The sequence below is a fragment of the Anolis sagrei genome, chromosome 1 (genome assembly GCF_037176765.1).
Source record: "Anolis sagrei isolate rAnoSag1 chromosome 1, rAnoSag1.mat, whole genome shotgun sequence".
Taxonomy (NCBI): domain Eukaryota; kingdom Metazoa; phylum Chordata; class Lepidosauria; order Squamata; family Dactyloidae; genus Anolis; species Anolis sagrei.
Window position 1 is genome coordinate 231,542,705 of NC_090021.1, and position 17,681 is coordinate 231,560,385.

The window sequence follows — 17,681 nt, forward strand, 5'->3', positions numbered from 1 at the left end:
GTATAAGCCAAGGTTTTCATCCCTTTTTAAGGCTAAAAAAGCCCCCCACCTCAGCTTATACTTGAGTATATACAGTAAGTTTCTGTCAAATTTCTTTTTGGATAACTTTTTCTTCACTTGCCTAGGAACAATCCAAAGGATCATTGCATTTCACAGAATACAGAATATTTTAGATTATATTTACATCTGAGAAACAGAATCTCTCTGCTAGTGCTGAGTGACAACACAAGCAGTTTCTCCTATTTACTTCTGAGAAAAAATATCCTATTAAAGTCCAGCATTTATAGTCCTATTTTCCTTAACTATTTCTTGTCCTATAATTTTTCCCCAGAAAATACAGAGCTGAAACAAAAACAATTCCCTGGATTACAGCATCTGAATAATTATGAAGGTTTATTAAATACTCAAGATGTCCAATTAACATATTTTACACAAACAAAGCTAACAACCTGTAAGGCAGTTATAATAACCAATTCAAGACTCCTACCTCCTTGCTTCAATCAATGTCACACCTCATCTCTGCCACTACATTTTTCTTTAGTTATTTTAAGACCAAGCACTGTTGAACTAAATTTCCAGCACATCCCAAGTTCCCAATCTGTTTTTTGTCTGCTTGAACAGACGGCATGAATATACATTTACAGCCAAGAGGAAGCGAGTACCTTTGCCAATCTTCCACCACCCCCTCAGCTTTATGCCAACCAGGCATAGCTGAATCTGCAGATGCCTACACCCTAGTCTCCAGACAACAAAGGAGAGAACACTCAAAACATTTTATCATTTAATTGGAATGTCAGCACTTTGCATACCCTTCATTAAATAAACCCATTGGGGGCAATCTAATACTTTTTCTTATTGGAGCTGTTGGGAATGCTGTTAAGCGCATGGAATAGGCAGTCACATATAATAGCAAGATTGCCTGAATACAGAAAGAGAAGAATGTCAGCAAAGACATAATGAAGATCAGCTGAGAAAAAACGAAGTAATAAAGTAAAACATTAATAGTTTGGGGCTCGGCACATTACTAGAGCAAGATCACAAATCAGTAGGTAAGCATATTCTTTGCACATTTTAATCTAAGGCTGAATAAATTTTCCAGATACAATCAACTAAAGCAATATCCTCCCCCTTAGATCTTCTAGAATTGGTGCCAATCTGTGCTTGGCTAGAGAAATGAATGGCTCGATTCAAACTAAGGAACAAATTGATAACTTGTGACCTTTCATCATTCACTATCAATTCTGCTGCTTAGGACTGATTGGAGTTCCATCATAACTTCCGGATGGCCCCAAGTTCCTCATTCATGGTCTAAACGTAATTTCAAATGACAATAGTGCATCTTTCATGTCCTGCATTTTGCAGAAAGCAGCAACTATGGAGTGCTTTGCAATATATGTCTTCATGTACTTGTACTGTAACACGTCCTTCAACCAGTGAAATGTATGTACACTTTGTGTTGTTAAAGAAAAAGGGATTGTTAACAGTTAAAAGCAAAACAACTTCCCAAAATGGATTATTTGTCCAAGTAAATTTAATTGATTTACGATGAAATTGCAATCCATCGTTTCAGTCTGAAATCTATAGGCTACAGTGCAACATGTATGAAATAGAACTCCATGAGAATGTATCATGAAGTGGACAACTTTAGAAGTGTATGGGGATGCATTAGTTCCCTGGATAATCCCTTCTTTACATGCACTCCTGCAAAAAAAAACCTTTTTTTTGCTGAAAAATATCCTGTAACTGGGCTTTTTATCATGTCCTGAGCCAATTTACTTCCTGTTATTCTATGTATGTTTACCAGAGGTGGCTTTGCCAGCTTCTTTCTCTGAAATATAACCTACAATATGATGTATTTGTTGGCAATCTACTATCTAAGTAATAACCAGAGTTAACCAGATAGGATCTCGTGCCTTTAGGGTATATAGGTTCCTTCCTGTACACTACCTGTTTTTAGGAAAGGTCTTCTTGACCCTAAATTGGCCCAAGAGATATCATAGTGAAAATGCTGTCATGCCCCATACGGAACATTTTGGGCCCAAAATCTGTAAAGCAAAGTTTGATCGTTTGGGGGTCCAAGAAGTTTCCATATACTGTGTAAATGCCCTACATATACCAAGAGAGCACCTGAAAAAAAATACACATTTAAAGAAACACCATGGCCTTGAGGACTATAAAAATGCCCCTGGGAGAGTTGCATGTGGCCTACAGGTTGCCCTTTGCCCACTCCAGTCTACCAAGATAATTTCAGTTCCTTCACTTCACAAGAATAAGCTTCTTTCCATAGGATAGCACAGACCCACTATTCACAGTCCAGAAATTCAATACACACCTTAAGTGAGAGGGTCTTTTGCAAGACATCAAAAAGAAACTGGGCTTGAAGGATTGCAGATGTTTCAGCCGGGTGTGATGAGAGTGCAATGAACCCATGATTCTGGTTCTGTGGCAGTAGGTGCTGTTCAAAGATTTCAGTGAGAATCTGTAGTGTGGATGTGAACAAAGTCAAAGTGCTAGTACCATCCAAAATCAAGTCACCTAAAGAAAAAGACAAAACCATTAACATCAGATCAACATGAACTTACGACGCAACATGAAGAAAAGCTTGTTGATCGCATGTAAGTCTGCCAACATATCACCACAGTTTTGTATCTTGATAAGCAAAGAACCACACTTTGAAGTTGCTTTTTGTTAAGGCTTTCCAGAAATGTTTCCATTCTTTGTCAATCACACACTTATTTAATATACATTCCCTACTTCCCTACATCACAACTACTGCTCAGGTTAACTAAATGAAACTGCAAATTCTCACGTTAACTCAATACATAAAGTAAAACAGAAAGGAAGCTGCTTCCCAGAAATGAGGTAATGTGTTCTCAAATTTAGACATGCCACCCAGGAAGGAAAACTGTCCTGTTTTGGTGACAAGCTCGGGAACAGAAGTATGTAACTCCAATTTGTTTTATTTTATTAATTTATACCCTCCTTATCTCCCAGCAGAAGGTTCAAGGCAGATTCAATGATAATAAAGGCATAATGGTGCAGTGAGCAAGTCTTGTGGAGGAAGTTGTTTACCATAAATGTTATCTGTAATAATATATATTTGTATCTAATCTGATGTTCTAAGAATATAGCCATACCGATGCTTTACTGACTAATGCTAATTATAGAGGTGCTGTACACAGTTTCCATCTTCTCCTTAAAAAGCACTTAACTATGCTGAAAGTCATAATTCAGCCATCATCAACAACTTTTGTTCCAAACCCAACAACAGAGTACAATTAATGCATATTAAAGTCATTTCAACATCTTTATTAATGACTTAGATGAAGGGCTAGAAGGCATGATCATCAAGTTTGCAGATGACACCAAATTGGGAGGGATAGCCAATAGTCCAGAGGACAGGAGCAGAATTCAAAACGATCTTGACAGATTAGAGAGATGGGCCAAAACTAACAAAATGAAGTTCAACAGTGACAAATGCAAGATACTCCACTTTGGCAGAAAAAATGAAATGCAAAGATACAGAATGGGGGACGCCTGGCTCGAGAGCAGTACGTGTGAAAAAGATCTTGGAGTCCTCGTGGACAACAAGTTAAACATGAGCCAACAATGTGATGTGGCAGCAAAAAAAGCCAATGGGATTTTGGCCTGCATCAATAGGAGCATAGTGTCTAGATCTAAGGAAGTAATGCTACCCCTCTCTTCTGCTTTGGTTAGACCACATCTGGAATACTGTGTCCAATTCTGGGCACCACAATTCAAGAGAGATATTGACAAGCTGGAATGTGTCCAGAGGAGGGCGACTAAAATGATCAAGGGTCTGGAGAACAAGCCCTATGAGGAGCGGCTTAGGGAACTGGGCATGTTTAGCCTGAAGAAGAGAAGGCTGAGAGGAGATATGATAGCCATGTATAAATATGTGAGAGGAAGCCACAGGGAGGAGGGAGCAAGCTTGTTTTCTGCTTCCTTGGAGACTAGGACGCGGAACAATGGCTTCAAACTACAAGAGAGGAGATTCCGTCTGAACATTAGGAAGAACTTCCTGACTGTGAGAGCCGTTCAGCAGTGGAACTCTCTGCCCTGGAGTGTGGTGGAGACTCCTTCTTTGGAAGCTTTTAAGCAGAGGCTGGATGGCCATTTGTCAGGGGTGATTTGAATGCAATATTCCTGCTTCTTGGCAGGGGGTTGGACTGGATGGCCCATGAGGTCTCTTCCAACTCTTTGATTCTATGATTCTATGATTCATTGCTACTGCACAGGAGTTGTAGTTATAAGAGGTTTTAGCCTCCTCAGCTAAAGAGAGCTTGTGCTTCCCTAAACTACAACTCCCAGGATTCCCCAGCAGACAAAGCAATGTCAAACTGCATCCTTTCTATAATGTAGATGGCACTCAACCATGTTCCAGCAAAGTGAAGGTGCAGCAAATATTCAGAGCCTCACCAGAATCCTGTAGCAATTGTGCTAGGCTCTGCAGCATTATTTCCTTTGGGGCTGCAGGCGCCATCTGCAAAGAGAAAGGACAAAGAGAATTAATAATAACAAATCATCCTAGAAGCAGTGACAGAAGAAAGCCAGCTTGTTGAAGGGTTCTGAATACAGAACTAGACCAGGCTTTGCGATTGGTGGGGACGAGGGACAGGGCCTTCTCAGTGGTGGCCCCTCGACTCTGGAACTCACTCCCCAGGGACACCAGACATGCCCCAAGTCTTTAGGAGGAGCCTGAAAACATGGTTGTTCCAGTGTGCCTTCCCAGAATAAGGAAACTCCCAGCAATATGTCCCTAAACGCACTTTATTAGTGATCTAGGATTGTCTGCATGCTCTATCCCTCTCCAAAATTTCTATCCTGGTTATATGTCACCTGGGCACGCCCAGCATTATTTTTTAAAAATGTTAATTAGTACATTTGGCCCTGCCATAGGTTTTTAAACGCCGTTGTATTATTGTTAATGTTTATTGCTATTTTCTGTTTATGAGTTTTATTTATTGTTTGTATTACTGTTGCTATTGTTTTATTGTTGTATTGTGGGCTTGGCCTCATGTAAGCTGCACCGAGTCCCTTGGGGAGATGGTAGCGGGGTACAAATAAAGTTTTATTATTATTATTATTATTATTATTATTATTATTATTTGAGTCCTGCTCAGCAAAACATGGGGTGATCTTGGGGCAAGTAACACTCTCTGAGCCTCAGAACAAGTCTTGGCAATTCCCTCTGAATAAGTCTTGCCAAGGAGCCCCCGGTGGCGCAGTGGGTTAAAGCACTGAGCTGCTGAGCTTGTTGATCGAAAGGTCGCAGGTTTGATTCCGGGGAGCGGCGTGAGCTACCGCTGTCAGCCCTAGCTTCTGCCAACCTAGCAGTTCAAAAACATGCAAATGTGAGTAGATCAATAGGTACCGCTTCTGTAGGAAGGTAACAGCGCTCCATGCAGTCATGCCGGCCACATGACCTTGGAGGTGTCTACGGACAACCCTGGCTCTTCGGCTTAGAAATGGAGATGAGCACCACACCCCAGAGTCAGACATGACTGGGCTTAATGTCAGGGGACTACCTTTACCTTAAGTCTTGCCAAGATAAGGTTGTCATAAGTTGAAACTGACTTGAAAACACACAACAACAAACAGTGGCATATATTTAAACACAGCAGATTCTCATTTAACCGGCACCCATGGGGATTGGCAGGCACCAGATAAATGCAGTTTCTGGTTGCTTAAGAGTTACTATTAAAAACAGGCTTAACTAATACTACACCATACCATAAACTCTGCATTGCCTTGGCATTAATATTGAAACACAATAATTAAAAGCCAGTTTTGGCGTATTATACAAACAGCTTTTTTCCAATTTAAAGTATAGTTTCCTCGATAGTTTTGCCGGTTGTCTGGTTAACTGTGAGTCTCATGCAGACTTCAAAGCCAAGCCATTCTGAGAGAACTGCCTTGCACTCACCAATCTGGAATGTGTTCCCCAAAAGAGGGACTATTCAGTCACAACTCTTGCCTGAGAAAGTCAACCCGCACCAATGAGAGGGATTAAAAACAAAGAAGCCTGAGCAACCTCTGCCCTCCAGAAGGGAAACCCTTTTTGGACCCACTTCCTCCCCAATCCCTCGGGGTCACATGACTGCGACTGGCCCAGCTACCCTCACCACTCATTAGAACCCGGCCGCAAGGGATGCCGGGACCCTTCTGGGACTCCCGCTCGGCCCCCGACTCACCTCCGCTGGGTCCCTCTACGGCAGGGAAAAGGAAACAAGCGCCACGTGACCCGAGGAAGTAACCATGGCAACGCAAGCGCAGCCTCTCCCTCCTATTTATTCGGAGAGCCACGCGCCTACGGCGTCCGGTTGTGCTTCCCGAACAGAGAGAGAGAGAGAGAAGCGAGTCACTCACTTCCGCGTTACCATAGAGAGCATTCGCCAGAGTGTCCGCGGCGGATTTAAAGTACCCTTGCCTGCCTTTCCACTCCTTCGATCGCACCGCCCCTTTCTGTCTCTTTGTTGTTGTTTACTCCTCCACTCGCTTCCGACTCTTGGTGACCTCATGGACCAGCCCACGCCAGAGCTCCCTGTCGGCCGTCGCCGCCCCCAGCTCCTTCAAGGTCAAGCCAGTCACTTCAAGGATACCATCACTCCATCTGGCTCTCATAGATATCTTCCCTCATATATATTCGGCGTCCTGTTTTGTATGGACTTCAACTCCCAGAAGCCCCAGCCAGTGTGTCCAGTAGTTAGGAATTCTGGGAGCTGAAGTATTAAATGTACCTGAAGGCCCTTCGTTTGGGAACCACAGTCTAGAAAGCCTCCTCCTTATAATTTACACTGTCCTATCTCCCAGTGTTTTCAAATTTTTAAATTTTTATCCTTGCATCTGGCCCTGCCTAGTAAAATTTTCTGTGTTTTTAATGCTTGATTGTATATTGTGTCCTATATTATTTTGATTTTGCATTTTATGTATTTTGCTTGTTTTTACTATGTTTTGTGTTATATTGTTTGTATTGTATTGATGGGCGTGGCCTCATGTAAGCCGCACCGAGTCCCCCTGGGGGAGATGGAGCGGGGTATAAATAAAGTTTTGTTATTATTATATTATAGAAATTCAGCCTCTTTCTACGTTACCCTTTAGTCCCTTCCTTCCTCTAGAAATATGACTAAGGGCCTCATCACACTCTGCATTTTTCCACTTCAATCCACTTTAAATGCAGCGACAGTCTCCTGCAGAATTCTGGGGTTTGTAGTTTAGGGAGGGGCGTTTAAACCACTCATCAGAGAAGCCCTGGGCCTCCTTAAACCCCAGAATTCTGTAGGAGACAATCACAGCATTTAAAGTGGAAAAATTCTCAAGTGTGAAGATGAAATAGAGCAATTTAAAATAGTTGCAGGTAGTGAGATAGTGGATAGCGGAAGCAGGGAGCTGACAGTGGGCTGCTTGTGGATCCGTGGCTGGCAAGACCTAGAAGTGAGAACCCAATCTTTCCCAAATAAAGAGATCTCACCAGTTGAAGAAGAAAGCCACCAAGGTATTTTATTTCGTTCTACCTGGAAAGGATGACAGCTTGCGTTAAGCCACTAGAGGAAGCTGAGATACTTTACATAGCAAAAACAGGCATTTTATACATACTTTGTATTTCTCATTCGCTGCAGCTAGGGCCGCCTACATGCTGATTGGTGGAGCTCTGTTGATGCCATGGCCAGCTGGGGAGGGTTCCCTTGGAGAGGCAGGACTGTGGCACCTGCCAGTCAATCAGGAAGCATTCCCTGCTTCCAATGCAGATTTCTGCTCTCCATGGCTGACCAGGTATTAGGGGGGGGGGGGGGCAGGATGGTCCAGGACAAAAAGGAAGGTTAAGTGTTCTGAGTGAATTACCATTGTCCCAGCAGAGGGACAAAACAAAGCGGGGCCATCAAGTCCCATGTGTTTTATTGATTGTTCCTTTTTGTTGGTGAGTGACCCATTAAGACAGGTTCACAGAGCATTGTTCAAAGTGATAGGATTAGCACAGGGCCATAGCCAGAAAAAAAATTCAGGAGGGGTTGAAAGTTTTGCGGGGGGGGGGGGGTTGAAAATTTCGTGGGGGGGGGGTTAAAACCTGCCTCCTAGCTCACGCTGAAGCAAAGAGCACAGCAGGGGCAGAGCAGCTTTCAGTAGCCTGCAGCTCCGCCCCCGTCAACCACCTCCACCAAGTCTGGCCTCCTTAATTCAACACACACACACACAACTTGGTTGCTTCACTACATCGGCTATTGCTGCAAGCAATGACCGTGTGAATAAATTGTCAATATTTGCTTGAGATAGTGCTTACAGTTCTGGAGGGACTCTTAATTTTTTGCATCTCATAGACTTAGCATGGGGATTTGGTTAACCAGTTAAAATTCATGAGTAAACCAGGTTTTTAAAAAAAATCTGAAACATTTCGGGGGGGGGGGTTGAACCCCTAACCCACCCACCCCTCGCTACAGGCCTGGATTAGCACGTCCAGTCCTGGAAAATGGGGAAATGTTATCTTGGGGAAATGGGGCAAATCATCCCGGTATCAAGGAAGAAAATGCCCAGTGATAAATGTCCTTTATCATGTCCAAGTAGCTGCACAAAGGACAAGCGGCCCAGTATTGGGATCCTGTTGTCCTATGCCCATAATGGCGAACCTATGACACGCGTGTCAGCACTGATATTTGCTGTACTGTAGTGTAGACACTCTGTACTGGAGGTCTGTAGGCCAAAACAACAGAACTCCGGCACAGAGCATCTAGTTGTGGGACTTCTGGTTAGGCTGTTAGAGGATCTTGTGATCCCCATTACGAGCAACCTCATAACCACAGCAACCATCATCCAATCTACTGTTCTGGGGTGTCATGGATTTCTAATTGATCATCATTACTTAGATAAATGAGGGGGAGGCTGGGAGAGGCAAGGGTCTGTGCTAAGTTCCCCCTCACTTATCTTAGTTCACGGCACCCCACACAATTTAAATAATATCAAGACCAACAAAAGAAACCAATTGACAGATGAACAAAGAAGTCACTAAGCAGGTAAGTTAAATAATTAGTTTTTACTTTATAAAATAAAGTTATATATTACACTTATATATTTTTGTTATTCAAACTATAAATATTGTGAAATTGTGATTTTTTTCTTGAAGTGACACCCCACCCAAGTTATGCTCAGTTTTTTGGCAAATTTTGACACATCAGTCTCAAAAGTTACGCATTACTGTCCTATGCACAGCTGGGTTTATGGGGCCAATTGAGATGGATTGACCCCAGAGATGATAGATGTTATATCCATTGTGTTTAGGTTCTTTCAGGAGAGACAAAGCAGGATAGTTAGTAATAATAATAATAATAATAATAATAATAATGGCAGTTAAAGTGGTCTTGAACTCCATTAATTTTACAGTGTAGATGGACCCCCTGCTTCATTCTGCTTGCTGCGAGAGCTCCCTCGGGAAGGAGCCATGTCCACACAAAGCTTTTGTCAAAATAGATACTGTTCCATTAACTAGGCAGAGGCTACAAGGAGGCGCTAAACAGAGGATAGTCCATTGTATGGGGCAGAGGGGAGTTGAAGGAGTTAAACCATTTCATCCTGTTTTCCTGTTATTCCCCCCACTCATGTTGCCATCATGAAAACAACCATCATTTATTATATGGAAAAGGGTGGGGGGAAATAATTAGCAAAAATGGGGGAAATTGTTTTCCTTATTAAACCCCCCCCCCCCCCCCCAAATAAAATGAACTATCCTTCTCTGTCTAGGCTCCCTTTTGAAGTCTGCCCGGAAAATGGAACAATATCTCAAAATTTATGGAAGTTTTATAGGAATTTGGCATTTTGAATTCAAAAAGTTTCTTGTATTTATTGCATTTAAGAGTAAGCTAGAATAAAAATACAGTTTATACATTTGATACTTGGAAAATGGATACTTTATATAAAAGGATAAAAGTTACACAGAAAGGAATAGATACAAATATGGTAGCTGCTGATCTTAGTTTTGAATTTGGATTTCTGGGCATGGAGATGACGAGATTGTGTAAATATGTTTTCCCAGGCCAGCCAAATAAAGAATGTTGAAATGGCCAAAGTCTCCTTTGTTTTTGAGCCACATCTAAGGCTGTTTCCCAGCGTGGCACAATAGCTGGATAGTTTGCCTCTTAACCTAGGTCAGTCAGAGGCCAATGTTTCCTGACTCAGAAGTAAAATAGAACATATTTAATAGGTTTATATGAATAAAGTGGAATAAAATATAGTTCATGGTTAGGAGGATAGAGGAGAGAAGCAAGGGTCTGGAGGTGGCGGGGCTTGGGAGGTTTCATGTAGGAGGAAGAGCGCTGCTATATTTCATTTTGGACTGTTGTCCTTGGAAAACTATATAGCCTTCTTATGGTGAATGATAAATCCCATTTTGTTAGGGATGGGGGTAGCTGTGTTCGATAACAAAACCACTAAGGGCTTTATCAGACTGGCATTTTCAAATGCTTTCTTGGCATCTTCAGCCTCCTGCAGAATTCTGGGAAATAGCAGATCTTGTATTCACTAATCCAAAAGACTAGAGCTGTTGTGGCTTCTCAAATATTGGGATGTTGAATGCTATTGTACAGTTTCTTCCATATACGTACATTTAGATGGATACAGAGCAGCACTAGCAGATAGTATGTGTCACTTTTAATTTTATGAGTCCCAGTTTTGGGGAAAATCAGGGTATTAATAAAGATAGCAACAACAATCATGTAAAGTGACTCCTCAACAGGACTAACAAGTTCTCAAATCCCTGTGTATTTAGGAAAGTCGATATGAGAGAAACTTACCACACCTTCTCAAGATAAGGCTATGATCGGCACCTGAAAGCAGTTTCACAAATTCTTTTTCACATAATCTCCTGATCTTATCAGCTGTGCACCTCTTGTTCTGGTTGTTCGGTTTACAATTTCATACTTCATAAAACCTGAGATGATTCAACTGATAAACATGGAACTTTCTACATACAAAGCCTTTACTCTTTGAACCAATGCAATGTTGGGAGATTTTCTTTTTTTAGAGAGGTCAATGGAAAAACTCACAGTGATGTTTTTTTGCTTAGAGATCAAGTTTTTGTTTTAGACTCTTTAAGTATTCTGCTCTGGAGTATATTTTGAGCCATACCTTGCCCAGTCACAGCTTTGTTTTCAGATAGGACTAAAATATTTGAGATGTTATCTGAGGCCCCATTTACACTGACCATTTAATGCAGATTAAGCTGCATTATATGACCCCGAAGACTCATATAAAGCAGTTCAATGCAATCAAATTGCATTATATGGGTCTACACTGAACATATAATGCAGATTCAGACTGCATTATATGGCCCTGTAAATCCAGCCTTTATCATCAGACTGACCTATTCAGATTATTTTAAAATTATGGTTTTAAATTTATTGATGGATTTTAATTTAATACAGATTGATTTTATACATTATTTGATCCTGTCAATGTTAACATGTGAATTTTAACATGCATTTTATCAGTAATTTTAATCTGTAATTTACCTGTATATATTTGTAATATGTATTTTAATAGTGTTTTGTTTTATTACATTGTATCCTTCCTCAAGCTGTAATGAGAGGTGGGTAATAAATAATAATATTTATTTATTATTATTTATTAACAATAATTATGTAATGTGTTATTTGTTATTATTAATTGCATCTATCCACAGGGAGAAGTGGGAAAGAAATCATTACTCCCATCTTCTTCTTCATCATAATCATCCTCTCCTATCCTGTTTTGACAGAAATCTGGTGATGTTTTCTTTTTAAAGAGGATAGTCCTGGACTTTGTGACTTCCTAAAGTCTTTGGTCAGCTATCAGTAAAGTTTTCCCAACCCCCCCCCCCCCCCCCCAATTTTAATTTATTTACTATTCAGTTTCTGCTGAGAAGTCATACTGGTTCAGTTCAATAGTAGAAATCTGAGTTTTCTATTGATCCCTGGTACACATGTGCCCTCAAACTCAGTACATACATAAATAAAGCCATTCTGTGTTTGAATGAGTCCTCCAGTCACATGGAGATTATTAGCGTTACGCAAATGTTTGTTATGGGATTCCTGAATTCCCTATTCACAGGGCTACAGGCAATGCTAATCAATAGGAAAGTGAGGGTTATCAGACTTCACATCTGTTTGCAAAGAATTAAGCTTCCTTTGAGGTCCTGACAGATCTTAGCTACATCTTTTCAAAAGGGCTAAGAGAGTTATATACTAGCAAGTTACTTCTTCAGTCTCTTTGCTTTTTTATTATTTTATCTTTATTCATGCAGTCTTTCTTTGTCCTCATAGAACTGATCTGTCTTTCTTGTGGACTTTTCATTTAAATTCACTACTAACATTTTCTGCCTACATCTTTGTTGAGGTGTGTAATCTTTGTTTGTACCAGCTATAATCCAATAGTTGGGGGGTAATGATTTTTCAAAGACTTACTCAATAATTTAGCTGCCATTAATTTATGAACTATGACAAGATATGACTACTTACTTGGGAGTAATTCACTATTGAATACAATCCAGGCAGTGAACAAATAAAAACCAATTAACACAAAGATAAAAACAATCAGAATCTTGGATATTGTAGCTGTGACCAATCAAATTGATATTGATGCCTGTACAAAAGATGAAATTCACAATTATTCCACATAGAGAAACCATATATGAATCCAGCTTCAACACTAATAATGGGATAAGTCTCCTCCATATTTGAGTAAGTAGTTTGCTTGAGTTGGCCAAGGTCAAACCATGTGATACTAAGTGTGCATCTACACCGTAGAATGCAGTTTAGCACCACTATATTTCCCATGGCTGAATAATATTAAATTATGGGAGTTGTAGTTTGACAAGGTATTTAGCCTTCTCTTCCAAATAATGCTGTCGCCTCGCTACACTCCCAGCTCATGACTCCATAGCCACTGAGCCATGGAAGTTAAAGTGGTGTCAAACTACATTAATTCTACAATGGAGATATGCCCCTAGAAAGACAGTGTAAATAAGCATTTTACAAGCTTAGGAAAAAGACACAGAAAAGAAAAAAAGATTATAAACCAATAAATAGGGAGGGGGATACATTCTTTTCAGTTTCCACATCAGAATCTTTAACATATATGTATGCTTTCTCGTTTACACAGAGTGAACAATTCTGCTTTCCCCTCCTAGCAGAGGAAGTCTGATTCTTCATGTCAAAGCCTCCCCTTATGGATGACTTATTATAGAGCCAGCAGTTGCTTCTGTCATTCATGTTAAAACATTTTTGAGAAAATAGCTGAAGGTAATTTGATCGAGTCTAATTTTGGAGAAGGCAAAACTGCTCTTTGTGTCCCATATAGCACAAGGATTCCTTTTGATGTGTGGTTGATTCAATCCACAAGATTAGCTATCAACACGCTGTCAAAGCCGGCCTACGATATTTTGCCACCCCGAGGCAGCGCAGCAAATCCCCACCTCCTCCAATTCACAGCACACAGTATCTAAGGCCAGTCTAGTTGTTATGACATTTGAGGCAGAAAATCCCACAGGCAGTAAAAACAAAATTACAATAAACCTGGTAAAACTTTTATGCCTTTTCTTGACATGCAATATCTGTTTCCTTCAATGGTTGCTTGACAGTAGTTCTGTATCCAGAGATTCTGTGTTCACAGGTTATATCATCCACAGCTTGAAAATACCCCCCCACCACCACCACAAAAAAAAATCCAAAAAACAAACCTTATTTTGCCATTTTATTTAAGGGGCACCATTTTGCTGCATCATTGTATATAATGGGACTTGAGCATCGATGGATTTTGGTATCCACGGGCAGTTCTGGAAGCCAACCTCAGTGGATACCAAGGGGCCCTGTAATTTAATGATATGGCCAGCTGTGTATGTTGCACATTCACACAGTTCCTAGAACAGGCAGGCCGGGAAGGCTTAAGCGCAAGATTAGACAGAATTAATCCAGCAAGACTCTTCCACAATTTGTTCCTATCGTGATCAATCAAAAGTATACTAAAATCACTGCTTCTAAAACTGTGGGTCTTGACCTCAAATGGGGTCCCCTTAGCTCAACATTGGCAACAGTAAAGGGCTTCTGAACTCTGCCGATTTACACAAATATGTTAGCACAATGTGCAGTGGACTCTGCAGAAAATGCTTGTGCTGTTCTCTAGGCTGTTTAGCAAGTCTTGTAAATTATGATTTATCAGTAAATGTTTGGTTTGTATATAGTCTTGCTTATCCAACATAAATGGGCTGGCAATGTTGGATAAGTGAAAATGTTGGAAAATAAGGAGGGAGTAAGGAAAAGCCGATTAAACTTCAAATTACGTTATGATTTTACAAATTAAGCACCAAAACATGTTTTACAACAAATCGACAGAAAAAGCAGTTTAATACATGGTGACATATAGCAATTGCTATATTTACAAATTTAGCACCAAAACATTGATAGTGTATTGAAACTGCTGTAGATCTGGGCGGGAGACAGACTGCATTGGTCAATAATAAATGTTGGATGAGCAAAGGTTGGATAACTGAAACTCTACTGTACCTATTTTATAGACTTATGTACCCAGGGTTGCAGAAAAATTTCTCAGGTGGAAAAAGTTTTAAAAGCCCTGCACTACATGATCGAACATTAATGTGGTAAGCTGTTGCAGCTGACCCCCAACCTCCAGAATAATAAAGGCAACATGCAGCCTAGCTTACACACAATTCCTTGGGAGTAACTACCCTGAACACTTACAAGGAACTTCTAAATACACACTGAGCTTGGAATTGTCTTCATAATCAAGGATAATACTGGCTAACGCACATTTTGGTGCCTCAAATGTTAGCTCTCTTTCTAGGTATATTTGAACTGATGGTTCCAAAAATGCCACCAGTTTTCCCCTATCAGTTTTTGAAATACAGAACATCTGCTTGCCCATGGAAAATCATGATAACCTTTTTTAAGCACCTGGAGCTAATGCAGTCTATCCAATACAATTTTCTGGATCAGTGTCCCAAATAACCTCAAGAACAGATCCAAAAACCAAGGCACCAAGAATTTATTTTGCTGGATTATGTAAAGATAAATGATGGAAGAAATGATCTTCTCTTCTCCTAGATTGTGACTTCAGAGAATGTGATAGATGCTGTGATGGCCTGACTGGAGATTTTGAATCCCAGTGCCAAGCAGATTGTTCCTGCTCTCAAGGATCATCTATGTATCTATGCTCTTTAGTTGTTCCATTGAGCTAAGAGTGAGTTTGCTTCATAGAGCAAAGGAGGATGCAGCAGCAATTTATTTTGTGTTCTTGAAAAAATCTGGATATAGATGCCTAGTACAGCATGGTGACTCAAAGTAAACCTTGAATGAGTAGGAATTTGGTACATTGATGGCTCAGATCTGAGTAATAGAATCAAGAGTTAGAAGGGTCCCTGGGGTCATTTGATCCAGTCTATGGTAGCCCAGGTACGCATAGTAAAACATTAATGGAACATGAGAATTCACCCTCTGCTCAGAAATATCCACCAGAGAGTCAACTACCCTCCAGCACCATCCTCTTAGTACCTTGATTGTACATAATACAGGTAAAATAAAATTGCATTACTCATCAATAAGTAAAGGAAGTGGGCCCTTAGGGTTCATATGCACTCTAGAACCAATGCAGTTTGACACCACTTTAATTGCCATGGTGGAGTGCTATGGAAACATGAGAGCTGTAGTTTGGCAAGGCAACAACACTATTTGGTAGAGAAAGTGAAAGACCTTGTAACAGTATAATTTCCATGATTCGTAGCATTGACCCATGGCAGTTACAGTGGTGCCAAACTGCATTAATTCTATAATGTTGATCCATCCTTAGTCTCTAACATGTCTAATTCAGTTTTGATCATGTATTCATAGTGATAGGTTGAGGAAGCAATAAATAATCATTTTGAGGAATCAATACAGAATATTACTAACAGCAAGGAAAATCCGAATGGTCTTCCAAAAAAGTTTGAGACAAAGTAGACTTCCTTAACCTTTCAGCCCTTGAGGATCTCTTGAAATAATTTTCAGTTCTCATGAAACTTCTGCATAAAAATTAACAGTTATCTATAGCTTTAACAAAAATCCACTCCTGAAAACTCTAGTGACCTCTTGTGGAACCTGAGAGTTCCAAAGAAGCCTGGTTGAGATTTTTTTTAGACTGTAGATTATTCATATTTATAAGGAACCAAATACATGGGTGCTTTTTCCCCTTCCTTTTTCTGGGTAGCTTGCACATTTTGTTTTTGGTTAGGATGTATGTGACTGCTCCCCGAAAGAAAAGTGAAGCCATATTTTCCTGGTTATATTCCCTTTATCATTACCAAAGCAAACCACAAAACATTTCTTTCTGCATAAGCTACATTGTCAAATTTTGAATTTCTGTTAGCAGTACTTTTAGAACCTTCTGGAAATTTTCATGATTCTTGAACATGGGGACTGATCTGAGATCTCAAGAGCCATGCTGGGTTAGACTGGGAAAATATCTAGTCCAATATTCTGTTCACATTATGGCCAGTCACTTGCCTATGGAAAGTCTATTAACAGGATGGGAATATAATTGCACCCTCCACATACTGATACTGGAGGTGACATACAGTCATCCTGACTAGTAGCCATTGAGGTGGCCATCTTCAACTAATACATTCTTTCTCCCTTTAAAGCCATCCAAATTGGCAACCACTACTACATTCTGTTTCAGTAACACACACCACAGATTAACTAATCTCTGTACACATACTGTTATCTGCCCTGGATCTCCAACTATTCCATTTCAGTTGATGACCTTGGGTTCTAGGATTGTAAGAGATGCATACAAGTAGTTATGTACAATATATCTCCATTGTTATTCCCCTTCCTTGATTTTTTTCCCCTAGGCTAAATAGCCTCAATCATTACAATCAGTTCTCAAAGGGGAGTTGCTCCACTTCTTTGATTGTTTTGATGGTTGTCTTTATTACCATTTTCCATTCATACTACCTTGGATCTCATTTAGAGAGAAAAATGGGACATAAATGCAATACAATAAATAATTAATTAATTAGATAACGAATATCTACCTCATCACCAAGTACCATCACCACACCACTGGTTTGTGTAAGAACACTATGATACTGCAGTGTTATTTTTGGTTCCTTTTCTAATTATGCCACATTGGAATTTGCCTTTTGTTGGGTTAACGTTTACATAGAGATGTCAACCTTGATCCTCATATTCCTTGGTCACTTGCTGCCAGATATTTTGTTGTGTGCCTTCAAGTTATTTTCAATTTATGGAGACTGTAAGGTGAACTTATCTAGGAATTTCTTGGTAAGAGTTGTTTAGCAAAGGTTTTGCCATTGCCTTCCTCTTGAGCATACAAGAATGTGACTAATTTAAGGCCTCCCAGTTGGTTTCCATGGCCAAGTTAGGATTCAAACCCTGATCTCTAGGGCCCCAGTTTAACACCCAAAACACTACACCGTATTGGTTCTCACATCCCTTGGTGTATAGTGAAATTGGAAGTTGCATAATTTAATCTTTGTTTTCATATAATCCACCCTCCCAGTTTAAACAGATCCTTTTGGAACTCTTTGCGATCTCTTTTTTGTTTTCATTACCCTAAATAATTTATTGTAATGAATAAATGTGACTACCTCACTGCATCCTCCTACCTCCATGTTTTCAATCAGG

General features: G+C 40.2%; 1 protein-coding gene across 2 annotated transcripts in view; it reads right to left on the reverse strand.

The window, feature by feature from the left end:
• STK11IP (serine/threonine kinase 11 interacting protein) overlaps nucleotides 1-6,399 on the reverse strand; it is a 33,577-nt gene extending 27,178 nt beyond the window's left edge. The window contains exons 1-3 of one of the 2 annotated variants that reach the window (XM_060772752.2): nucleotides 6,216-6,399; nucleotides 4,441-4,504; nucleotides 2,333-2,535 (exon numbers count right to left, since the gene is read on the reverse strand). In XM_060772752.2, coding sequence (XP_060628735.2) covers nucleotides 2,333-2,535; nucleotides 4,441-4,504 — 267 coding nt within the window. In that variant the 5' untranslated portion in view covers nucleotides 6,216-6,399. Of the gene's footprint in view, nucleotides 1-2,332; nucleotides 2,536-4,440; nucleotides 4,505-5,947; nucleotides 6,137-6,215 lie in introns of those variants that run through there. The other variant, XM_060772758.2, reaches the window with a different exon arrangement.
• Nucleotides 6,400-17,681: the final 11,282 nt, after the last annotated feature.